At 45.1% G+C, this 25,792-nt stretch overlaps 2 protein-coding genes across 2 annotated transcripts; one reads left to right on the top strand and one right to left on the bottom strand.

Moving 5' to 3' along the window:
- Positions 1-8,788: 8,788 nt before the first annotated feature.
- LOC125550403 (DNA-directed RNA polymerase I subunit RPA12-like) lies at positions 8,789-10,523 on the top strand. Its single transcript, XM_048713396.1, has 5 exons — positions 8,789-9,033; positions 9,177-9,217; positions 9,762-9,845; positions 9,943-9,999; positions 10,083-10,523. The coding sequence occupies exons 1-5, from the start codon at positions 8,916-8,918 to the stop codon at positions 10,158-10,160; spliced, it is 378 nt and encodes a 125-aa protein (XP_048569353.1). The 5' UTR covers positions 8,789-8,915; the 3' UTR covers positions 10,161-10,523.
- A 587-nt stretch (positions 10,524-11,110) lies between these two features.
- LOC125550402 (probable serine/threonine protein kinase IREH1) lies at positions 11,111-25,059 on the bottom strand. The gene is made up of 18 exons (XM_048713395.1): positions 24,053-25,059; positions 22,834-22,901; positions 22,537-22,722; positions 21,074-22,408; positions 17,451-17,623; positions 17,089-17,323; positions 16,450-16,542; positions 16,238-16,378; positions 16,067-16,159; positions 15,001-15,211; positions 14,826-14,911; positions 14,623-14,711; positions 13,361-13,412; positions 13,192-13,248; positions 12,928-13,101; positions 12,687-12,767; positions 11,544-11,708; positions 11,111-11,463 (listed from the first exon to the last, which is right to left on the bottom strand). Exons 1-17 carry the CDS (start codon positions 25,044-25,046, stop codon positions 11,625-11,627), a joined length of 4,152 nt encoding a protein of 1,383 aa, XP_048569352.1. The 5' UTR covers positions 25,047-25,059; the 3' UTR covers positions 11,111-11,463; positions 11,544-11,624.
- Between the last annotated feature and the right edge of the window lie 733 nt (positions 25,060-25,792).

Genomic DNA, 25,792 nt, shown 5'->3' with positions numbered 1-25,792 from the left:
AGCTTGCGTTGGTTTTCCCCGAAGAGCAAGGGATGATGCAGCAAAGTAGCGTAAGTATTTCCCTCAGTTTTTGAGAACCATGGTATCAATCTAGTAGGAGGCCATGCTCAAGTCCCTCGTACCTGCACAAAGCGATAGCTACTTGCAACCAACGCGATTAGGGGTTGTCAAGCCCTTCACGGTCACTTACGAGAGTGAGATCTGATAGATAGAATATTTTTGGTATTTTTGATATAAAGATGCAAAGTAAAAGTAAAGGCAAAGTAAATAGCAAAACAATATTTAAGTGATGGAGATTGATATGATGAGAATAGACTCGGGGGCCATAGGTTTCACTAGTGGCTTCTCTCAAGAGCATAAGTATTCTACGGTGGGTGAACAAATTACTGTTGAGCAATTGATAGAATTGTGCATAATTATGAGAATATCTAGGCATGATCATGTATATAGGCATCACGTCCGTGACAAGTAGATCGAAACGATTCTGCATCTACTACTATTACTCCACTCATCGACAGCTATCCAGCATGCATCTAGAGTATTAAGTTAAAAATAGAGTAACGCCTTAAGCAAGATGACATGATGTAGAGAGATAAATTCATGCAATATGAAATAAACCCCAACTTGTTATCCTCGATGGAAACGATACAATACGTGCCTTGCTGCCCCTTCTGTCACTGGGTAAGGACACCGCAAGATCGAACCCAAAGCTAAGCACTTCTCCCATGGCAAGAACTACCAATCTAGTTGGCCAAACCAAACGGATAATTCAAAGAGACTTGCAAAGATAACCAATCATGCATAAGAGAATTCAGAGAAGATTCAAATATTATTCATAGATAGACTTGATCATAAACCCACAATTCATCGGTCTCAACAAACACACCGCAAAAACAAGATTCAAATGTTGTAGATCAATAGCTCGCGTTGTTGCTTTCATATGTTTATTTTGATATGTTCCTAGAGAAAATTGTGTTGAAAGATGTTAGTAGCAATGATGCGGATTGGATCCGTGATCTGAGGTTTATCCTCATTGCTGCACAGAAGAATTATGTCCTTGATGCACCGCTAGGTGACAGACCTATTGCAAGAGCAGATGCAGACGTTATGAACGTTTGGCTAGCTCAATATGATGACTACTTGATAGTTTAAGTGCACCACGCTTAACGGCTTAGAATCGGGACTTCAAAGACATTTTGAACATCATGGACCATATGAGATGTTCCAGGAGTTGAAGTTAATATTTCAAGCAAATACCCGAGTTGAGAGATATGAAGTCTCCAACAAGTTCTATAGCTAAAAGATGGAGGAGAATCGCTCAACTAGTGAGCATGTGCTCAGATTGTCTAGGTACTACAATCGCTTGAATCAAGTGGGAGTTAATCTTCCAGATAAGATAGTGATTGACAGAATTCTCTAGTCACCATCACCAAGTTAGTAGAACTTCGTGATGAACTATAATATGCAAGGGATAACGGAAACAACTCCCAAGCTCTTCGTGATGCTGAAATCAACGAAGGTAGAAATCAAGAAAAACATCAAGTGTTGATGGTTGACAAGACCACTAGTCTCAAAAAAAAGGGCAGAGGGAAGAAGGGGAACTTCAAGAAGAACAGCAAGCAAGTTGCTGCTCAAGTGAAGAAGCCCAAATCTGGTCCTAAGCCTGAGACTAAGTGCTTCTACTGCAAAGGGACTGGTCACTGGAAGCGGAACTACCCCAAGTGATTGGCGGATAAGAAGGATGGCAAAGTGAACATAAGTATATTTGATATACATGTTATTGATGTGTACTTTACTAGTGTTTATAGCAAACCCTCAGTATTTGATACTAGTTCGGTTGCTAAGATTAGTAACTCGAAACGGGAGTTGCAGAATAAACAGAGACTAGTTAAGGGTGAAGTGACGATGTGTGTTGGAAGTGGTTCCAAGATTGATATGATCATCATCGCACACTCACTATAATTTCGGGATTAGTGTTGAACCTAAATAAGTGTTATTTGGTGTTTGCGTTGAGCATGAATATGATTTGATCATGTTTATTGTAATACGGTTATTCATTTAAGTAAGAGAATAAATTGCTGTTCTGTTTACATGAATAAAACCTTATATGGTTACACACCCAATGAAAATAGTTCGTTGGATCTCGATCGTAGTGATACACATAATCATAATATTGAAACCAAAAGATGCAAAGTTAATAATGATAGTGCAACTTATTTGTAGCACTGTCGTTTAGGTCATATTTGTGTAAAGCGCATGAAGAAACTCCATGATGATGGGCTTTTGGAATCACTTGATTATGAATCAGTTGATGCTTGCGAACCATGCCTCATGGGCAAGATGACTAAGACTCTGTTCTTCGGAACAATGGAGCGAGCAACAGATTTGTTGGAAATCATACATATTGATGTATGTGGTCCGATGAATATTGAGGCTCGCGACAGGTATCATTATTTTCTGATCTTCACAGATGATTTGAGCAGATATGAGTATATCTACTTGATGAAACATAAGTCTGAAACATTTGAAAAGTTCAAAGAATTTCAGAGTGAAGTGAAAAATCATCGTAACAAGAAAATAAAGTTTCTACGATCTGATCGTAGAGAAGAGTATTTGAGTTACGAGTTTGGCCTTCAGTTAAAAACAATGTGAAATAGTTTCACTACTCAATGCCACCTGGAACACCACAATGTAATGGTGTGTCCGAACGTCATAACCGTACTTTATTAGATATGGTGCGATCTATGATGTCTCTTACCGATCTACCACTATCGTTTTGGGGTTATGCATTAGAGACAGCTGCATTCACGTTAAATAGGGCACCATCTAAATCCGTTGAGACGACACCGTATGAACTATGGTTGGCAAGAAACCTAAGCTGTCGTTTCTTAAAATTTGAGGTTGCAATGCTTATGTGAAAAGTTTCAACCTGATAAGCTCAAACCCAAATCGGAGAAGTGCGTCTTCATAGGATACCCAAAAGAAAATGTTGGGTACACCTTCTATCACAGATCCAAAGGCAAGACATTCGTTGCTAAGAATGGATCCTTTCTAGAGAAGGAGTTTCTCTCGAAAGAAGTGAGTGGGAGGAAAGTAGAACTTGATGAGGTAACTATACCTGCTCCCTTATTGGAAAGTAGTTTATCATAGAAATTTGTTCTTGTGACTACTACACCAATTAGTGAGGAAGCTAATGATGATGATCATGTAACTTCAGATCAAGTTACTACCGAATCTCGTAGGTAAACCAGAGTGAGATCCGCACCAGAGTGGTATGGTAATCTTGTTCTGGAAGTCATGTTACTAGACCATGACAAACTTGCAAACTATGAGGAAGCGATGATGAGCCCAGATTCCGCGAAATGGTTTGAGGCCATGAAATCTGAGATATGATCCATGTATGAGAACAAAGTATGGACTTTGATGGATTTGCCCGATGATCGGCAAGCCATAGAAAATAAATGGATCTTCAAGAGGAAGACGGACGCTGATATTAGTGTTACTATCTACAAAGCTAGAATTGTCGCAAAAGGTTTTCGACAAGTTCAAGGTGTTGACTACGATGAGAGTTTCTCACTTGTATCTATGCTTGAGTCTGTCCGAATCATGTTAGTAATTGCCGCATTTTATGAAATCTGGCAAATGGATAAACAAAACTGCATTCCTTAATGGATTTATTAAAGAAGAGTTGTATATGATGCAACCAGAAGGTTTTGTCAATCCGAAAGGTGCTAACAAAATGTGCAAACTCCAGCGATCCATCTGTGGACTGGTGCAAGCATCTCAGAGTTGGAATATACGCTTTGATGAGTTGATCAAAGCATATAGTTTTATACAGACTTGCGGTGAAGCCTGTATTTACGAGAAAGTGAGTGGGAGCACTACAGCATTTCTGATAAGTATATGTGAATGACATATTGTTGATCGGAAATAATGTAGAATTATTCTATAAAGCATAAAGGAGTGTTTGAAAGGAGTTTTTCAAAGAAAGACTTCGATGAAGCTGCTTACATATTGAGCTTCAAGATCTATAGAGATAGATCAAGACGCTTGATAAGTTTTTTCAATGAGTACATACCTGGACAAGATTTTGAAGTAGTTCAAAATGGAGCAGTCAAAGAAAGAGTTCTTGCCTGTATTACAAGGTGTGAAGTTGAGTAAGACTCAAAGCCCGACCACGGCAGAAGATAGAAAGAGAATGAAAGTCATTCCCTATGCCTTGGCCATAGGTTCTATAAAGTATGTCATGCTATATACCAGATCTATTGTATACCCTGCACTAATTTGGCAAGGGAGTACAATAGTGATCTAGGAGTAGATCACTGGACAGCGGTCAGAATTATCCTTAGTGAAATAAGGATATGTTTCTCGATTATGGACGTGACAAAAAGGTTCGTCATAAAGGGTTACGTCGATGCAAGTTTTTGACACTGATCCAGATGATTCTAAGTCTCAATCTGGATACATATTGAAAGTGGGAGCAATTAGCTAGAGTAGCTCTGTGCAGAGCATTATAGACATAGAATTTTGCAAAATACATACGGATCTGAATTTGGCAGACCCGTTGACTAAATTTCTCTCACAAGCAAAACATGATCGCTCTTTGGGTGTTAATCACATAGCGATGTGAACTAGATTATTGAATCTAGTAAACCCTTTGGGTGTTAGTCACATGGAGATGTGAACCAATCATATAAAGATGTGAACTATTGGTATTAATCACATAGCGATGTGAACTAGATTATTGACTCTAGTGCAAGTGGGAGACTGAAGGAAATATGCCCTAGAGGCAATAATAAAGTTATTATATATTTCCTTATTTCATGATAAATGTTTATTATTCATGCTAGAATTGTATTAACCGGAAACATGATACATGTGTGAATACATAGACAAACAGAGTGTCACTAGTATGCCTCTACTTGACTAGCTCGTTAATCAAAGATGGTTATGTTTCCTAACCATGGACAAAGAGTTGTTATTTGATTAACGGGATCACATCATTAGATGAATGATCTGATTGACATGACCCATTCCATTAGCTTAGCACCCGATTGTTTAGTATGTTGCTATTGCTTTCTTCATGACTTATACATGTTCCTATGACTATGAGATTATACAACTCCCGTTTGCCGGAGGAACACTTTGTGTGCTACCAAACGTCAAAACGTAAATGGGTGATTATAAAGGTGCTCTACAGGTGTCTCCAAAGGTAGATGTTGGGTTGGCGTATTTCGAGATTAGGATTTGTCACTCCGATTGTCGGAGAGGTATCTCTGGGCCCTCTCGGTAATGCACATCACATAAGCCTTGCAAGCATTGCAACTAATGAGTTAGTTGCGGGATGATGTATTACAGAATGAGTAAAGAGACTTGCCAGTAACGAGATTGAACTAGGTATTGGATACCGACGATCGAATCTCGGGCAAGTAACATACCGATGACAAAGGGAACAACGTATGTTGTTATGCGGTCTGACCGATAAAGATCTTTGTAGAATATGTAGGAGCCAATATGGGCATCCAGGTCCCGCTATTGGTTATTGACTGGAGATGTGTCTCAGTCATGTCTGCATTGTTCTCGAACCGTAGGGTCCGCACGCTTAACGTTACGATGACAGTTATTATGAGTTTATGCATTTTGATGTACCGAAGTTAGTTCGGAGTCCCGGATGTGATCACGGACATGACGAGGAGTCTCGAAATGGTCGAGACATAAAGATTGATATATTGGACGGCTATATTCGGACACCGGAAGGGTTCCGGAAGAGTATCGGATAAAACCGGAGTGCCGGAAGGGTTACCGGAACCCCCCGGGGAAGTAATGGGCCTTATTGGGCTTTAGGGGAGAGAGAGGGCTGCAGCCTAGGAGGTGGCGCCCCCCCCCCACATGGGCAGTCCGAATTGGACTAGGGAGGGGGGGTGCGGCCCCTCTTTCCCTCTCCCTCTCCCTCTCTTTCCTTCCCCCTTAGGGCTTCCTAATTGGATTAGGAAAGGGGAGTCCTACTCCCACTAGGGAGAGGACTCCTCCTTCCCTTGGCGCACCCCATAGGGCCGGCCAGCCTCCCCCTTGCTCCTTTATATACGGGGGCAGGGGGCACCCCAAGACACAAGTTGATCATTGAGATCGTTCCTTAGCCGTGTGCGGTGCCCCCTGCCACCATATTCCACCTCGATCATATCGTTGTAGTGCTTAGGCGAAGCCCTGCGTCGGTAGAACATCAAGATCGTCACCACGCCGTCGTGCTGACGGAACTCCTCCCCGAAGCTTTGCTGGATCGGAGCCCGGGGATCGTCATCGAGCTATACGTGTGCTAAGAACTCGGAGGTGCCAGAATAATGGTGCTTGGATCGGTCGGATCAGGAAGAAGACGTACGACTACTTCCTCTACGTTGTGTCAACGCTTCCGTTGCGATCTACCAGGGTACGTAGATCATACTCTCCCCCTCGTTGCTGTGCATCACCATGATCTTGCGTGTGCGTAGGGAAATTTTTGAAATTACTACGTTCCCCAACAGGTGGTCAGCAAGAAAGCACGCACGCACCTCTCATGCATCCATCCCAATGCACTGGGTGTCAATGGCCGCCGCGAGCTCCATCCCCCTCGTTCCCGATCCCCACTCTCCCTCCCCGAGCGCGTCGCCCCTGCAGCCTCCCGCCGCCCACCTCCTCCCTTCCGCGCCGTGCCTCCCCGCGCTACCACTGGAGGGGCCAACTCCGGTGGCCCCGGCGCCCACGCCAAGCTGCCGTCAGGTCCCGCGTCGCCATCCAAGACCCCGCCGGCCTCCCCTGCTTCTGTTGCGTGGGAACGACGCATCGAGCGCCTGCCTACAGCCAAGCCGCCAAGGCCCTGCTCTGCCGTCCGCCACTCCGTCGACCCTGCCTTCATGGCCTTGCTGCCGCTGCCATCCCTCAACTCCTTCTCCAGCGAGCCCCGTGGCCGGTCTGCACCGCCCTTGCCGGACTCCATCCTTGCTCCGCCGCCACCACGCTCGACCCCAAGACATGAGGTTGTTGGTGGTGGTCCGGATCCAGCGCCTCTGGGCTCGCCGACGCCGGTTCCGACACAGCCGGAGCAGAGCGCGGCGGTAGCTGGGGAAATTGAACATTTTTATGATGAAGGGGGGAGCTTGGTGAGGCAGGCGAGTGGCAGCTGCGGCGGTGGAGCAGTAGGCAGCTGCAGCAGGGGAGCGGGGGAGCTGCGGCGGCGGGGACAGGGCAGCTGCGGCGGCGTGGAGGAGCGAAGTTACGGCGGCGGGGAGCAGCGGAGCTGGGGATTCTGTCGGAGGAGCAAGACGAGGAGCGCGGGTTCGGTCGGGAGAAACTGGAGGGCTTTTTGCAAAACTTCCCTCGCGACATGTTTTTTGGGACGGAGGGAGTATTAGCCTAGACTCAATGGAAAAAATCTTATGATGTGAACCAAAGAGCATCTCCTTTTCTATTCCTACTCATAGGATTTGAGGTACATATCATCTTATTTCCTATGACTTTCCTGTTCCTATGATTTTCCTATCCTATGAACCAAATTAGGCCTAAGATATACTCCTTCCGTTCGGAATTACTGGTTTCGGATATGGATGTATCTAGAACTAAAATACATCTAGATACATCCATTTCTGCAACAAGTAATTTCGAACGGAGTGAGTAATTAAAAGAACATACCACAACCCTTGGTTTGATCGGCTGTGCAAACCGCTAGGGATGCCAAAGATTTCAAAGATTATGCCAATGAATAATGCTAAGACACAATAAAGATACATCAGACAAGGGCCGTTGGTGCCATCCGCGATATTAACTGTGCATAATGCTGATGATTTTCAAAATATAATTTTCAAAATATATTAGTAATTGAAAATTGCCAAAATATAACAATTAATAAGGAAAAAAGAAAGTACTAGACAAGCTGCGGGAGCGGTACACGGATGTACCAGTCCGCTTGCTTAAATCCAGTTATTAGGGAAATGCTGCACTCACACGGTGCATCATGTGAGGCTTGCATAATTCCCGTCTGCCCCGTTCATCTACGGTCATAGGCAAGCGTCACCAAGCCCGGCGATGAGCAACGGTTGAAGCGCTCTTTTAAAGTGGTCGAAATTCTTCTCGTATAACTGTGTGGTACTAAGAGCATCTCCAACAGTCGTCCAACGCGTGACGTGTTAAAAAGTACTTTGCAGCGCGTTCATCGTCTGGTTTGGCGAGGCCGAGCCGGACGTCGCCGGACCGGATCTCGGCATAGTAACTGCCGCCAGGGTGCTCGCGGACACCGCGGTAGCCAGACGATCCCCGGCTGCGCGGCGACATGGTGGCGCGGTGAGGGCACGGCGAGCAAGCAACAGAGAAGCGGCAGAGGGAGCGGGGAGAACACGCGTGGCAGGGTGGAAGCCACGTGACGAGCGCCGCAATTTATAGGCGCGTTGGAAACGGTGCGCTAAATCTAGCGCGCGAGCTGCCGCGTTTTCCCCCGTGCGCTACTTTTCCGCCACCGTTGAAGAGCGTCAAAAAATCCACGCGCTAAAAAGCCCGTTTACCCCACGTGCGCGTCTTTTCGCGCCGTTGTTGGAGATGCTCTAAAAAGATACTCAGAACAGGAAGCACCCATCCTCCTTTCAAGAAAAAAAAAGATACCCAGCCTCTTTTTTTTTGAGACAAGATACCCAGCCTCTGGCGCGTGCACGCGGTGACCAGGCCTCTTGGGCTGGGCGTTAGAGTTTTCCCTAGGGCCCGCCTGGTGGTGACCGGTCCACATCCATCTTAATGGGCCGGGCTGCGAATCCACGCTGAAACCCTAAGCGCGCAGCCGGCCGTTCCCCTGCTGATCATCGCCGCAGACAGAGGTCCGAAGAAGAGGAAGGAAAAGGCTCTCTCCCCCTCTCTTCCCGTATCTCCCGCACGGCGGCGCAGCGTGGCAGGCGGCGATGGCTTTCTGGCAGGCGCGCGACTTCCTGTTCTGCGGCGTGTGCGGCACCCTCCTCGACTTCAACTCCCACCGCTACGCCTCCTGCCCTCTCTGCGGCTTCAAGCGCAAGGCCAAAGGTCTCCCCCCTCCCTCCCATCCTTTCTCCAGGCCCAAGTTTACTCCTCTCTACGGACCCCCAATCACAGAATTCTTGGTCCCAAGCATCCTTGTGACTGGCAATCCCGTGGCTAATGCAGAACCGGCCCCTTATTTTCTGCAGATATCGAAGGGAAAGAAACTCGGTACGCGGTCACCGCGGAGGTACGCCCCTCTCTCTCTGTCAAAATCAACCAATGGTTCCAGGCGAAGAACTAGGTGTGCAGGATGGCTTATATACTGCGCTAATTAGATTGCAGTGTCGTGTTTCTTGAAGGAATACACTGGTCCTGCCAAGCTACTGCTGGACTTGAGAAAATTGTTCAGTCTTTTGGAATGCATGAATTAGCTTAATTAATTAAATGGAACAAATTCCATACATTAAGAATTGATGATTTTCTAGCTCGGGATGTGTAAGCTTACCCTAGAACTGTTATACTTTGACAATTTTGATCTTAGGGTCTAGCATAAGATACCTGTTGAGGGAATGAATTCCATAAATTAAGAACTGATGGTTATCTAGCTCGGCGTGTGTAAGCTTACCCAAGAACTGTTATACTTTAACAATTTTTGATTTTGGGGTCTAGTATAAGATACCTGTTGATTCTAGATCCTGCTAGCTTGGCATGTGCAGATTCTTTTACCAGGCAACACAAGTTTCTATTTTAGCAACACGTGCTTGATTTTGAATTGTATATGTTGTTGACAGGATATTAGAAGAGAGCTAAAGATGAAACCGTTTGTGGTTCTTGAATCGGCGCCAAATATGGACATAATCGTGCAAAGATCCCTGGTAAGCTAAATTATTTGCCTTTTCCCCCTGGTTATTACTTTTTGGGTGGATGGATGGATACCTTGAGCGTTTCACATATATCCTCTTCTGCCTTTAGACAGAGCGAGCCTGTCCAGAATGCAACCATCATGAACTCGAATATTACACGAAGCAGGTTATTTGCTGACCTTCAGCTTTAGTTATGATTTTCTCTTTCTAGTTCTGAATCCTACCGACCTTCTTGACGTGCAATTGCAGCTTCGGTCAGCGGATGAGGGGCAGACTATCTTCTACGAGTGCCCGGAGTGCGGCCACGCATTCAATGAGAACACCTAAGAAAGAAGATTCCTACTATCAGTGTATGGATATGGCCAGAAGAAACTGCTCCTGCCATTGGTTGACAAATCGATGTTCACCGAAATTTCTCCTGCCCTGGGTTGACCATTGATGTTCCAGCGTTTTGGCGTGTATTCTAATCTTCAATGTTACCTGGGATATGTGAATGCTCGCTTTCTATCTAACGCTTTTTTATGGCACCTGTCTGTCTGATGTATTTGACTGAATGTGGCCATAGAAAGAGCAGAATGTCTTGTTTCTGAAGGTGGTTGGACTGATTGCTGCCTTTTTGTAGCGCATCGTGATTATTCATGATTATACACGCTTTGTTGACCGGTTTTCTCTCAAGTTGAGCTTCACTGACTTCGACCGAGTTTATAGAGAAAAATATCTATAGCTACCACATCAAATATATCTTGTGATGAATCTAGTGTATTCTAGATGTTCGACAATTTCATCTATAAATTTGGTTAAAGGTTACAAAGTTGGACTATAAAAATCTAATATGCACTATATATTTTGGGGCAGAGTGAGTAGATAGTCCTGAGGCATATGTCATGTCATGCACAAAAATATACTTGGATCCAATCATTTTCAGCTAAATTTCAGGGCACGGTTCTGTTACAAAAACTCCGACTGTTCTATGGAACTAAGCTAGATTATACAAATACAAACGTCGCTATATAATACTTGGATCCAATCATTTTCACCCGGATTTAATTTACAAGTGTATATACCGGCCGTAAAATAATTTTTGTCCGGAATAAAAATGACGGCTCAAGGTCTATCAATGGTATTTAGGAGCAAACAACAATCCAAACGGGGCCTAAAAGAATTATGCCTCATTTTACGAAATAATAAAAGCCTAAATTTTAATCTTTGTCAGCATATAAGTGTCAACGGATGGGTAAAAATATACTCTAGATGTACCAGGCAATTAAGAAAACTGATACCAACAGCAAGAAGTTTGGAGCATTGGCATTGACCAGATTTATACCCAGTGAATGTTACGCAACAGTTCTGGGTACAGGTAAACCTACTCCATCCCCATTGACCTGCCACAATTACGACAATTCTGAGACCATCTACACTTTCAGGAGTTGTATTCTGAATACAGTAAACCTTGACCAATCTTGGGCACCCAAGGCCGATGATGGGACGAAAAAAAGAAAAAGAAAAGAAAAAACAGAGCTCCTAGGTAACTCATGCCAACTTATGGTCAAGGATGTTTCACCGACGATGACACCACAATTGTTTCCACCGCAAAACTGCACTCCGCTGGATGTCCATGCCTCACTTTCATCTGCAAAATTGATAGTAGCAATTAGATGGAACAGCATCGCATATGCGATATTTAACTGCGCGTAAAACTGGCGCACTTACATGTACAAGATCCACACCACCCAAGCGCCTTGTAAACTGTTTTGGTTACTTCAAATAAATCAAACCTCAGTATAAACACGGCTATGTTTCAGGTTTCATAGGAGGCTCGTCCTTCAATCCTTTCGTCAGCAGATCATAATTGATGGATGCAAGTTGTGAAAGATTCTGCGGCAAGAAGAATTTAGAAGAATGATATGCAGCATATATGCACGAGGGGGCTAATAATAAAATTTCACGGATGTATATTTAAGGACTAATATCATATTTGAAACCAGATCGCAATCACAATGACAGGTGAAAACTGTTATTTGCAGTGCCGGGTCATTATTAATAACTTTGGGATGGATTCTGTGGCCAGAAGAATTTACAAGGGCGATGCACAAAAGGGACTGGATTTACATTTTAAGGACTGGTTTCGCATTTGAAACCAGACCACAGATGCAGTGACAGGTCAAAACTGTCATTTGCAGTGTTGGAACATTACTAATAACTTTGGGTATTTGTACTATGTGTATAATGTGTTACAGTGGATAAATGAACTATAGCTTAACCAACTCACCCATAGACGACCACCATTTATAGTAACTTAGCATTCAATATTTGCCTCTGGCTACTATGGCAATGATTGTGCGGAATATTTGCATCTGGCTCTTAACAGTATACGATGATGTTAAAATGGTGATATTTAATGCCAAGCAGTGGACAGGACGCGTAAATTTAGTAAAAATGGTTGGATGTAGAAACTATTACAAGATTGCAGATTTTGGGGATCAAAAAACTCTACTACAAAACTACCAAGTTTTAGGATGCATCCAAGTCCCACCCAGGCTCACTTCATACTTACAAAATACTACACCATTCCCACACAGCACGCCAAATTGCCTGTCCACCAATCGGACAAAGCAATTTTCTTGCAATTTGGTCCTTGAGCTGTCATTTTCTTGCAATTTGCGTGCAAACTTGTAATATTCAAAATTCACTCGAAGAAAGAAATGTAAGCTATGTTTGATATAGTGGAAAGGGAAGGGCTAACACACACACTTGGGGAACAGTTAATTCAAGATCATTCAATCTATGTGTTGATATACTTCAATCATCATTGGATATGAACGAAAAGTAAGGCCTGTGAAGCTGTAGGTTTACCTTGAACGAGAAGTTACTGAAAGAGTAATTGACATTTGGGCCAGATTCAAAGTCGGTGGGGCCACCTCCATGCTCATCCCCCTAATTCACAATTTTGAAACAGTTTTACCAAAGGAACTGAAGAACATAAAGGTAGATTAACAATCCGAAATGAAAATACAGCTTTTTTTTTTGCTTCCTACAACTACTGAAATTGCTTAATCATGTTCTTTTCAATCACTGAGACAAAAATTATCCATACCATGTCATCTTGGTGATTGCTCACGCAACTACTGCTGCCACTAAGGCTTCCATTCTCACTGGAATCCTCAAACTCATATGCTTCATATATGTTTTCATCTGATGGATTCCAAGAGTAACGGCTGGTGAAGTAGCTGGTATCAAATGCACTATCTGAGGAGGGAACGAAGGCAGCCTGCAAATGATTTTTCTGTTATCCCTGGTATGCCTGTACAAAAGAGATGCAGTTCGTGTCTTCAGAAAATAATCGTTAACACTATCTCACCTTCTGCCTAGCAATGGTATCCCAGCTAACATCCTTAAAGAATGGATGTTGTTTGACCTAAAGGAAATAGGATTAGCAACATCAATCAGGTATATATCATAAAATATTTTAATAGAGTATCAATGAAATAAAGTTCCATGAAAGGAAATTTCTAGCACCATCAAAATACCTCAGAGGCACCATCTGATCCTAGACGTTGATGAGGGTCTTCTGTCAAAAATCTGGAGGAACTTATTGTAAGATCACTCTAGTCTTACTTAAACAATATCGGCAATTAAATAGATCAAACATTTAGAATCTGAGCATGAAGTTGCTAAGCGGTCTTGTAACTGAAATCTGCACCATTGATGGCATGCCTATACTTAAAAGAGAAAATGTACAAAGATTCCAGACTATATATTGCACTGAGAGCACGGGTGACAAACATAGCATATACGGAACATGCTACTACAGTACTACTATTATCCTATTCATAGAAACTGCAAAACTATAAAGGCCGGTTCTATGTCATCTCAAAGTAGAGAGCAAATGCCAAGCTATCCGGCGAACAACTATAACTGTTTGCAATGACATGAGTATGGAAGTACTTGTGTCTAGTTTGACTCTAAATCCCACCTGTGTAATACAACCAACAATATGAAATTCTAATTAATAAACTTGATCTGAAGCAACTTGTGTGGTGATCGAACAGTTGAAGTAAGCAAGATCGTATGTCAGTTTACCCAACAGCGTATAAATGAATAATAATGGATTATACCTTTCAGGCTTCGATTATTTAGGTGAATCTCATGATAGATCCTTAGCCCCAGTGCTATATTTGGTTATTTACTAAAATCTCCTTTTCGAGGAGAAGGTGGATCATTAGTGTATGATTTAGAAGATACTCCCTCCGTCCCAAGATCCTTGTCTTACATTTGTCTAGATACGGATGTATCTAATACTAAAACATGACTTGATACATCCGTATCTAGACAAATCTAAGACAAGAATTTTGGGACGGAGGGAGTATAATTAGTGGACATGTATGGTTAGGTTTCTTTTGTGTATTGCAACAATAATCAAAATGAATGCAGCCCAAACATGCAATAATATTAGCCCTTTAACTCCCAGATAATGTTCAGGATATCGGTAACTGGTACCATATATCGGTCAGGTGCTGAGTAGGGATAAATAGGCGCATTTTCCAGTTAATCGTCCGATAAATCAGTTAATTGGCTATTCGGTGATCCACCGAGTGGCGATTAACTGACCAAGATGTCGATTGACTGGCCATATTTGGAACAGTGCTCCCAGATCCCAACTCCCCAAAGTACGACAAAGCACAATACCTAAAGCCCTTATTAACATTTGAACAGGAAGCAATAACATACTATCATGTAACGCTATAAATATTATTAATTAAGTACTCAGATGGTTTGGAAAAAATCTTACTTGTCAATTAGATCTTTCGCTTCAAAACTCATCTCTTCTGGGACATGTGGCCAAGGTATTTTGCGATTAAGAATATTGTCAAAAATTGTCTGCAGAAACAAGTACAACAAGAATGTCAAGTTGCATCAACACATCCAGATAACAAAAACCAACATTGAGTTCTAGCAACCAACATTTTATACAGAAAATGCAAAGTATGGTACCTGAGGGTGCTCTGCATTAAATGGAGGTATTCCAACAAGTAACTCAAAAAGAATTACACCTACAGACCACCAATCTGCACTAGTACCTGTGAAGATAATGCACACAGCAAAAAAGTAATAGTCAAGACCAGAAGAAAACATAGAATTTAAACTAAAATTATGTTTATCATTTTACCATGCCCTGTCCCCAAAAGGATTTCTGGTGCTAAATAATCAGGGGTTCCAACCGCAGAACGCTTTTGTCGCCGTGCTCGGTGATCCATTTCCTCTAATTCATTCATCTGAGGTTCATCGTCTCCATACAATGAAGCCCCACTAACAGCAGGGCCAGATAGATCATCTGTGCTATTGATCAGACCAACCTTGGACAACCCAAAATCTGTCAACTGAAGGAAATGAAGATTAAAAACAGCATAAATATTAGGAGGAAATAGACATGGTATCGCAATAACGGAAATGGTATTCTTCCTGCCCGTAAAATGCTTAGAAAATAGGATATTGGGTATGGAAGTAGTGGCTAATGAAATAATTTTAGGCTGCAAGAAATGGGAATTCAGAAACAAACTTGTGTCACAAATATGTTCTTTAATTATGTATAGCACCTCGTAATAAGCCAATGGATCTGCACTAAGCTTAAATTTGACAGTGCCTTGTGTTTTTCATCAGATTTTTAACCATGGCAAATCGAACGATTTTTTATGGAAATTTATGTTGTCGCGAGGATGGCAATTTCCTTTAGCAAGCATGGTAGATCCTGGCCAAAAACTGAACATGGCAAGGATTTGCCATGCTTGCTAAAGGAAAAATTACCATCCACGCGACAACATAATTTTCCCTTAAAAACATTTGATTTGCCATGCTCAAAAATTTGACGTTCGATTTGTAGCGAAATCCTATGTTTTTCTCCAAGAAAAAAAATCATGGTTTTTTAGCATTACCTAATACGCTAACACGAAGCTCGGAGCCTCTGAAATCCAAAAAAAAAAAGATGACATGGTGGCATTATAAATTTCTAATAACGCATCATGGACTTGAATATTGATTATACTCAATAGCATGTAAGTTGGCTGGTTATTTTATCTCCTGTTACAAATCTGATTTTCTTCTATCAAAGTAAATACAACCAGTAACCAAACAGAAATAAGAATCACATTTGAAAAATAAGAATGCTATTCTACAACTATCAAATGTGGAAGATGCGATGATTCGGAGAGAGGTCAATTATCATCTGTGTGCGTTACCTTTACATGCCCATCATGAGCAATCAATAGGTTGTCAGGTTTTAGATCTCTGTGAACAATCTGCATGGAGTGCAAATATTCCAAAGCTAGCACCTGCAGCATATTATTTTTTAATAAATTGGCAGGGAGAAAATGAGAAGTGCTCAGACACAAACTTGTAAATAAACTTACAACTTCTGCAAGATATACACGAGCAACATCTTCATCCAAGCACCCTAAATTTCTCAGTAAAGAATACAGGTCGCCTCCATTTAAGTACTCCATGACCAGATACAAATTTTCCCGAGAGGTAAACGAATAGAAGAAACGAACCTTCCAAAAGCATAACCATTTTAGAATCAAGTTATATCCTAGTTGATAGTCATAACTGTAAGTTCACTCACCACAAAAGGATTCCTGACCGTGATCAATATATCGCGTTCAGCCAATATACTTTCGACGGCATTTTTTCGAATCATATCTGCCTTCCTAAGTACCTGCTTAAAGTAGAGGAATCCAGCACATGAGTATTCTTCGCCATGAAACAAATGAAAGCTTTACCAGAGCAAATTCAAATTTGCTGCTGTACTTCTACATGAACATAAGCTGAGAAGCGTTTAGTAGTAAAATCAGTCCCATGGTATTGATTTATGTGGTGTGTCAGCATGCAATCAAGTCCTATCAAAAGCACAATACACATCCATTCTTATGGAAAGTGATCATGTAATATGATCCTTTCCGAAACCTAGTTTTACGTGCTAACAAACATGAATAGGCAAAGATGGTAGTCCAGATTGAAATGTGAGAACTAACACTAGCTATACTCGACCTTTTCTTTTTCTTGAATTAGCAAGCTGGGAGCCAATACAAGGGGAAAATGCCCCCATCCCTGAAAACTAAAATCCCACAAGAACTTCTCTCTGTCAGGACATTCATGTAAGCCCGCTAATGTTTTTCAATCCAATTACTTGCTCCATGCCATTTTTGGTACATTCACTAAAAAAAATATACTGACAGATGACATGAGTATCTACAAAAAATACCTTTATAGCAAAGAGGTCTCCTGTAGTTCTTTTCTTGGCCAAGAAAACACGTCCAAATGCTCCGCGGCTGATAGGTTTTATGATTTCAAAGTCATCGATTGAAGTACGATCCTTGACTGGATGAACAGGACTTGCTCGTAAGCTACGAACAACATCATCTTCTTCGTCCATTATGGTACTCGACGAGTCAACCTTGTCCATATCAACTGAGTCACAAAGCTGCAGGTATTTCTCCCTGAAGGATTTATGAAAATGAGAAGGCAGAATCAATTCAAGAGTTAAAAAAGGAAAATAGTAATACTGTTATAAATGAGCAAAAGTGAAGTTGCTGAAAGAATTGTATTGACTCAGCAGATCCTCACCGGTGGAGCTTTTCTATGCGAGTGCCAAATGTTTGCACTGTGAGGGCTTCGTGCTTCCTACGATTGACAATTTCTTGCAGATCTTCTATGCAAGTAACCAATTGGGACAAAGCACTTTCTTCATCCAGAGGAGTATTTGCAATACATCGTGCAATATCAGCAAGTTCAACAATCTGCACAGATTGAATGGAACTATTTTAGCAACTTGAAAAGTTGATGATGAAGCCGAAGAAATTTCAAATATGAAATGGTTAGCACTTGTTACATTGAAATACATAATTAGATCAATACCAAAGATGCACAATTAGGAAGAACTATCCACATGTCATCCTCAGGTTACGGAGGCGTTTGGCTGGGCCACGGGTAAGGTAATGAGGATACACGGTGCTGCGGCTGTGACGAGGCGATTGCTCGTTTTGTTTGGTTACCCCCGGTAACTGTCGCGCAGAAAAGGCAGTCAATCAACAGAGGTGTCCCAACTAAAAAGTCTCTAGTCCCTGAAAAGTCCCTCCCTGTTTGTTTCCAGGGACTAAAAAGTCCCTAGTCCCTCCCTAGAGGTTATTAAATGACATGTAAAAAACCATGTTACCCCTAGTATAAAGAAGACAGAGTTCGCCGGTCGCCGTTCTTGGATGCCTAAAAGCTGAGAGGAGGTCGCATGATTGGAAGAGAGATTAGCGGCTGCAGTGGTGCCAATGGCAGCAGCAGCACATGCAGCGACAAGATCTGGCGATGGCCGGCCATCGGTGCCCGATACTGTGAGGCAGATATTGCAGCAACCAGATCTGGTGATGGCCGGCCACTGGCGTGGATGCTGCTCGATAGATGAGTGATGTGTCGAGCTCGGCATCTATATGAAGGAGATGTCAAGCGAGAAGAAAGATCAGGACCAGATCATTTAACGGCCAGGGCTGGGCGTAATCGGCTTTGTACAGCGCTGTAATCCGATTCCACAGTATTTAATTCCAGCATAACTCAGGCCCTGTTTGGTTCATAAGTCCTAGGACTTTTTCTAGTCCCAACTTAAAAGTCTAGTCCCTAAAAAGTCCCTCCCTGTTTGTTTCCAGGGACTAAAAAGTCCCTAGTCCCTCCCTAGAGGTTATTAAATGACATGTAAAAAACCATGTTACCCCTAGTATAAAGAAAAATAACAGCCAAACAACACCATGGGGCGGCGAGGCAATGGGTGCAGGGAGGGGCATTGTTGGAGAAGTCCCAAAAAGACTCTTCTTGAGAGTCTTCTTCATTTAGTCCCAAAAAGCAACTTTTAGTTCCTAGTAGTCCCTCCTGTTTGGTTAAAAAGTCTCTAAGAGGGACTTTTTCTAGTCCCTACACAAAAAAGTCCCTGTAAACAAACACCCCCTCAACCAAACATGAATAATGGGTTTGGATGACACTGTAATCAGATGCCAGGCCAAAAACGGTGAAACAAACACGTCCTATATGGTACTTTCTGATTACGTAAGTAACATTGTGCTGGTACTAAGAGCATCTCCAGCCGCGCCCCCAAAAGCCCCCCCCCCCCCCGGCGATTTTTCGGCCGCCGGCGCCGAAAAATCGGCCTAGTCTCCAAAGGCCCTTTTTTTGCCGGCTCGGGCCGAAATTGGCGCCGGCGGACCCAGGCCGAACCCGGCGCGCTGGGGGCGCCGGCCGAACCGTTTTTGGCGCGAAAATCGACGGGCCCTCCTTGGCAGCGACTCGTCGCGTCGTCGTCCTCATCGCCTCGGTTCCCGCGGCGGAATCAATGCCAAAGCTGCCGCGCCGGTCAGCCTCCTCCATTGGTGCCTCACGGGCGGCGCAGTGAAGACGGGACGACGCGCGTCCTCTCGCCCGCCACGCGTACACACGGCGGCCATGCGAGTGCCGCCTATATAAGTCGATCCCTCCCGCACCGGTGACGCACAGACTCTCCACCGCTGACGCCCCCGTCCCTCCCTCTCTTCTCGCCGTCTCCTGTTCACACAATGGCCGAGCGCTTTCCAGGCAACGGCGCGCGGCGAACGGCTTCGGCCGCCGCCACCTTCACAAGGACGAAGCTCGGCTTCTCTATGAGGCCGAGTACCCGGTCCCGCCGGACATGCGGGTGCCCGGGGCTTGGAGGATCAGCGCCGGCGGGGTCCCGGTGCCACCGCCGCCCACCGGGCCGGCGCGTCGTGCGGAGATCGCCCGCATCCGTGCCTCTCTGCCGCAGGCGGCGAGGGAAGGGCCGAGGTACATTCACGACTGTGGGAGCGGTATTTCCGTCACTGCCACACCGAGCAGCTCGAGGCCACCAACGGCGTCGTGCCCTCCGGAAGGCTCAACTTCGACGGCCGCCGCCGATGGTGGGGCGAGCCCGGCCGCACGCTGGAGGCCGTCCTCGAGTACATCGAGGGCGGCAACACGCCCAGGCTGGAGTACCCCGCTCCCCCCTCCTTCTCCCGCCGGCGTGGGAGCTCATGGACGCCGAGACGCATGGACCCGGCGTCCTCCTCGTCCGGCCGCTCGTCCAGCTCTCCCTCCCTCCTCCCCGTCAAGCCGGAGCACCAGGACGCGCCGATCAGCCAGCGCACCCGCAGCTCCGGCGTCCGCATCACCGACTCCTCCCCCACCTCTGCCCGGCTGGTCAGGCCAAAGGTGGAGCCCGGCCTCCCCGCGGAGTACGAGGCCATAGTCCGGCACGGCTTCTCCGACGAGGAGGCCCTAAAGTGGGCGCGGGACGACTACCTCCGCGACGAGATGGTCCAGCAGCGCCGAGCCCTGGAGGAGATAGCCGCCCGCCAGCTTGGGCGCGAGGACGAGAACGGCGTGGTGATCCTCGACAGCGGCGAGGACGAGGACGCCCCCGGATCGTCCAACCCACCGCGCGTCGGCGACCCTGGGCAGGGGAGCAGCAGGGACGGCGGCCGCGGAGGAGGCGACGACGACGACGACGGCGGCGGCGGCGACTACACGAAGTTCTACAGGCTCCTCGACATGTAGAGCTTCGCCGGCGAGGGCGACGACGGGTCTAGTAGTGTGTTTTTTCCTTCTTTTGTAAAATATTTTAAATATGTTATGAACTCGCCGAAGTTTGGTTGAATTTGCGCCTTGTTTGTGCCGAATTTTGTTTTTCAAAAAAACGTGGGCGCGGCGACTGGGGAGCATCACGCCCCCAGCGCGCAGTTAGCGCTGGTACGCCCCCAGGCGGTGATTTTTAGCGCCTCCTGGGGGGGGCAACGGCTGGAGATGCTCTAAGCTAATTAATTCTGCAATATAAGTAATTTCCTAACAGAAAAAAAAACGCTAATGGGGATACAAGAATGACTTCCCCTACTATCATGAAAATCTACGGATCCCTTTATGTCGTATTTATGTTATTTATTTTGAGCAGTTAACATTCAGAAGTTGCACAATTGCATTAAATTGTTATAACTCATAAATAAGAGAATAAAACATCAAACATCAGTAGTTCAGTACTCGGCATATATTATCATGGTTACTAGCTTTGCACATCAAACTCATATAAACAAAGATAGGAGTACTAGCTAACTTTTCCACAGTCTGGGTAATTTCACAACTAACAACTTTCTAGCAGAATGATCTGTTACTAATGCAAAAACATAGACATACATATAATAACATAAATTGTATGCATGGCTTACCTGTGGAAGATCGTTACTCTCATTAATCGCACTTCTCCCAGCTAAAAGCATGTCTATATGATTTGATCTTGGAGTCGTTAGTGGAGATCGAGGAGTCATACTTCCTGCCGATGATGTAGCCATTCCATGATCAGATTTCGGCCCAAAGCGAGTCTTACATGTCATTGAAGGAAGATTTTTTATATCATCCAACGAAATAGTGTTATCAGCCTCTTGGAGATAGTCGATCATATCAGCAGAACCTCTTCTAGACCAATCAGACAGTTTTGGAGAGGCACCATCAGATTCTTCATTGATGCTTGGATTTGAAACTTTTGCAGCATCTGGGCTGCTGACAGAATTGATAAGGTCTCTCTGCGTATAAGACTCGACCAACTTTTCAAGTGTTTCTGCAACTCTTACTAAACGTTCATCAACGCTTACACCTTTTTGGTCACACCTGTCAGCGATTGCACAGACTGCCGAATGATTTTCTACGTAATTTGTAGGGATATATTCTTCACATATGCGACACATTATTGAACCCTCTTCAGAAATATTTGGCTGGTCAGACCAGTGTCCCCATGAAGTTTTGTGTTGATGCTTGGGAGGAAGTGGTTGATGTGATACAGATTCTACTGGACTGGTTAACTCAACGCCGCTAGGAATCGTAGCGAGTGTATCTATTTTCTTAGTAGGCGATTCCTCTTTAATAGGGGTAGGTTCTTTTGGGGGCTTTGGAACAGGTGATGGAAAAGGTTTCCAGGAAGAAATCCGTTCTCTGGTTGGAGATTCAACCTCTTTCTTGATATCAGTGTCAAGGGGCAGAAGCTTAACAGGTTTTATCTCCTGGCTTCTTCTCCATTTCAGATTATGCTGCTCTTGACTGTATGATTTTCTTGCATCGCTTTTGCTACTTCTGCTTGTTGTAGCATGTGGACCTGATTGCGTTAAAATCTTGTTATCAGCAGATTGTATAATCTTATCTCGCTGATCCATAACAATTTCATCCTCAGCAAATCCACTCTCCTTGTGAAACTGGAGCAGCCTTGTACATCTTGTAAGGATAAAGAGCATCCGAGTGTAAAGCTTCTTCAGCACACCCATTGGGAGCTCCTGACGTTGATCATCCAAATCTTGCACTATACCTTCACATTGCAGCCAAAGTTCCCCGGGTGTCATTACAGAGCAGCTGCGTGCAAGTATTAACAAATCCTCCAAAGTTTCTTTCCACTCAGGATGAGAGTCTGCGTACTTCTCCATTACACTAACCAAGTCCCCCGCAAAAACTGCCAAATCTGTATTTACCTCTTCCTTTGCCTTCTCAAATCTCACCTGAATAACTTTTAACACCTCCTGCATAGACAACAAATGACAAGATCATAATTATTGGGTAGTAGAAGAATCAGGCAAAAATAAAATAAAAGTGTGAAATGTGGATACAGCATTGAAATCATCTCACTCAGAACAATAACTGAGATTACCTTCAAGTTGTATACGCCTCGAGGTTTCAAGAATGGGAATGGTCGGACCCCTTTGGAGTTCAACTCATGTGAAAAACTCTTTATATCTGAAGGGTTTCTCTTCCTTGGTGCACTGGTAGCCTGCATAATGGCCTTGAAGCGTGGAGACTCGGATTCCTTTGGCGTTTCACAGGCATCATATGCAGACTGCCAATTAAAATGTGGATGCAGACGTGTAAGAAGAAAAAAGGGAAAGTTGGACAACTCATCGTTTACTTGTAAGTAAGGAGTGGAAAGCATATACAAATACATCATTACCACGGTCGCTGGTATTTGGGGCGGAGTCCTCAAATCTCCCGAATGGTTCCGAAATGAATTAGATTTAGCTGTGTATAAGATAGATTATATGCCCACGTATCAGATATGGTTGTCAAGACAAAAGAGCGCCAGAGCAAAGGACCAGGTCAAATGTAAACATCTATTAGCAGAACAAAGAGAACAATCCCCACAAAAGAAAGACGCCAGAACACACAAACATGGTATAGAGTTATAGAGAAGACACACTTGGTTTTAATTTGCATAGAGAGATCCAGCAGCTGTTAGGTATTGCCCTATGGGCATACAAATGTACTCCCTTCGTTCCTAAATGTAAGTCTTTTTAGACATTTCAAAAAGACAACAACATACGGATGTATGTAGACATATTTTAGAGCGTAGGTTTACTCATTTTGCTCCGTATGTAGTCACTTGTTGAAATCTCTAGAAAGACTTATATTTGGGAACAGAGGGAGTAGTAAAGTAGAATGTACTGCATTCGAGCCTACTCGTAATCTTCATATGAGATTCATAAAATCAATTACACCATGCACTATAGGATTGTAATCAGACAGCTATAGCAATACAATATGCATATCTACAGTATCATTCAGTACGCTGCACCAAACACTTTAATATTACGAACAAATGAAGCACAAGCGAATTGCCGAATACGGCTCTGTACCCATCGACAAGTGTCAAGGAAGTGATACTGAGTGACGCCTACCAGGTGTCAGAAAAAAGACTATCATACAATGAATTGTTTATATAGAATTAAGGGGCGCACAATGCACCTATATTTAGTTGGGGTCGCCTTATGCTGAATCACTAAAACAGGTAAGCAATAACGAACATTCTCTTGCCGTTTCGATTTGGCAACGATTAGAAAATTCATTTCGTCAGCACCAGGTATCTGGATACGACATACATCAAGATGAGTTACGCATTTGCGTCACTCGACAACTCAACACATCTAAGGTGAGACTACAGATCATCTGCTGTGTGATGTCTTATCGGAAACCGCCAACTTAGTAAGCAATTGAATAGCATGAATAGCTAGAGCCTACACTCCCATTCGCGGCCTATATGAGAGCTCACCAGCACTAGTACTAAGTTCTAAGCCCTAGCTTCCACCAATCAGTAGCCAGCTTACAGGACTATGCAGCAAAGCCATGAACAAAACTTGCAAACAGGGTACATACACACGCAGGATCACCACTACCTTTTGCAGCGCTCTTCCCTTCCGGTTCCACGGCGCGCACGGGTTGCACGGGCTGCTCGGCGGCCTTTCCCTTGCCCCGGTTACTAGCACTGCCAGCGCTGGTGGAATCGGCCCACGAGCTGACGCCCTTCTTCCCGGAGGCTGTCCCCGCCTGGGAGTGGCCGCGCGCGAGGTTGCTGCTCCCGAGCGCGGCGGCCATCCGCTGGCCCTCGTGCGGCAGCGGGCCGGATCTCGTCTTGATCTTGTTGAGGCCGAGCGAGGAGGCGAGGATCGGCGAGAGCGCGGCGGCGGGGGCCGCATCCCTGAGGTGGTGCTTGGCGGCGGAGGGGCTGGAGGTGGAGGAGGCCGGGGAGGCCCTGGGGGAGGGCACGGCGACGGCGGCGGAGCCGAAGAGCTTGTCGCGCTTCTTGGGGGTCTCGGATTTGGGCTTCTTCTTGTCGGATCTGGAGGAGGCGGAGGAGGAGGCCGGCGAGGCCGCGGAGGCCGCCCCGGGGGCGGAGGTGGGCGTGCGCGGGCTGTTGCTGCCGTCGGGGCTGGAGGACTCGGACGACTTGTGCCGCGACGAGAAGAAGCGGCCCTTGAAGACCATCGCCGCCTCGCCGGAGTTCCGTCGAACAGGTGGGGGCGGGGTGGGGGCGGGGCGGCACACACTGAGCGGAGCGAGGGGGAGGGGGAGCGTGCTGGTGGGGACAGTGCGGAGGAAATGTAGGGAGGGGGGAGGGAGGCGTGTGGGTCGCGTCCCCTCCCCGTCCGCGCCGGCTCTCGCGGCTGGCTCGCTGGCCCGCGTCGCGTCGCGTGCGTGCGTGCGTGACTCAGCCTCTCCACGCCCAGCAGCAACCGCGACTGCCGTTTGACTGGCCGGGCGGAAGGAGCCACTGGAAGAAAACTGGTGGTGAATTCGTATGGTGGTGGGCCGTGGCAGCGGGTCGGGTGGCCCGGCTTGAGGGAAGACCGGGACGGCGGCTCGGACGGGTAGGGCCGGGCTCAGGTTCATTTCGGCATCGAGATGCTGCGAGTGCGTCAGTCAGTGGTGGTGGTCTGCCCGCGCTGGCTGCCAGGGCCCGGTCTGCCAGGGTCAAAGATTCCAGGTCCAAGATGGATCCAGATATTCTTTGTCAAAATCCTAGTAATTTCGTATTACTGCCAAGGATTATAGCTTTATGCGGCGACGGATGGCGTAGTTAAGCAATGATTACTGCCCAAGATCACAATCACACGAACTAATGGATCCACGCGTAGCCGTTTGACATCCTACACATTAAGATAAGTTCATCTCATCCTCACAAAGAAAAAAAAGATAAGTTCATCTCTAGTGCGATCTCCCCGTGTACCAATGATTCCATGTAAAAAGACCCACTCTATGTTTCAAGTACCCTAGGCGATTAAACCTAACCGCTGCTCTTTCTCTTCCCCCACACAAGGCGGCAGGTTTCTATTGCGATTCTAAAGCCCATGGTGGCGTGTGTTCTTGGCAGAGATTCTGGTGCGGTTTTTGCAACCGCTCCTTCCTGGCCACAGTTTCTCCGCTCGTGAGGTAGATAAGATTCTTCGCGGGCTGGTTAAGAAGGTGAAGTTGAAAGATTTTGAAGACTACGAATTAGATTGATTTTTCTAGCAATGAAAAGAGGTGCTTTGTGATAGGTTTGATCTTGCGGTCACCGGGTTTATTTCCTATCATATTATTTTCAGATCTATTATTCCAGAAACCCAAAAATGCCTTGTTGCACTTTTTCTTTCTTT

This window comes from Triticum urartu, chromosome 4 (genome assembly GCF_003073215.2).
Source record: "Triticum urartu cultivar G1812 chromosome 4, Tu2.1, whole genome shotgun sequence".
Taxonomy (NCBI): Eukaryota; Viridiplantae; Streptophyta; class Magnoliopsida; order Poales; family Poaceae; genus Triticum; species Triticum urartu.
Note: the sequence above shows the minus strand (reverse complement) of the source record. Positions and strands in the feature narration are given on the sequence as shown.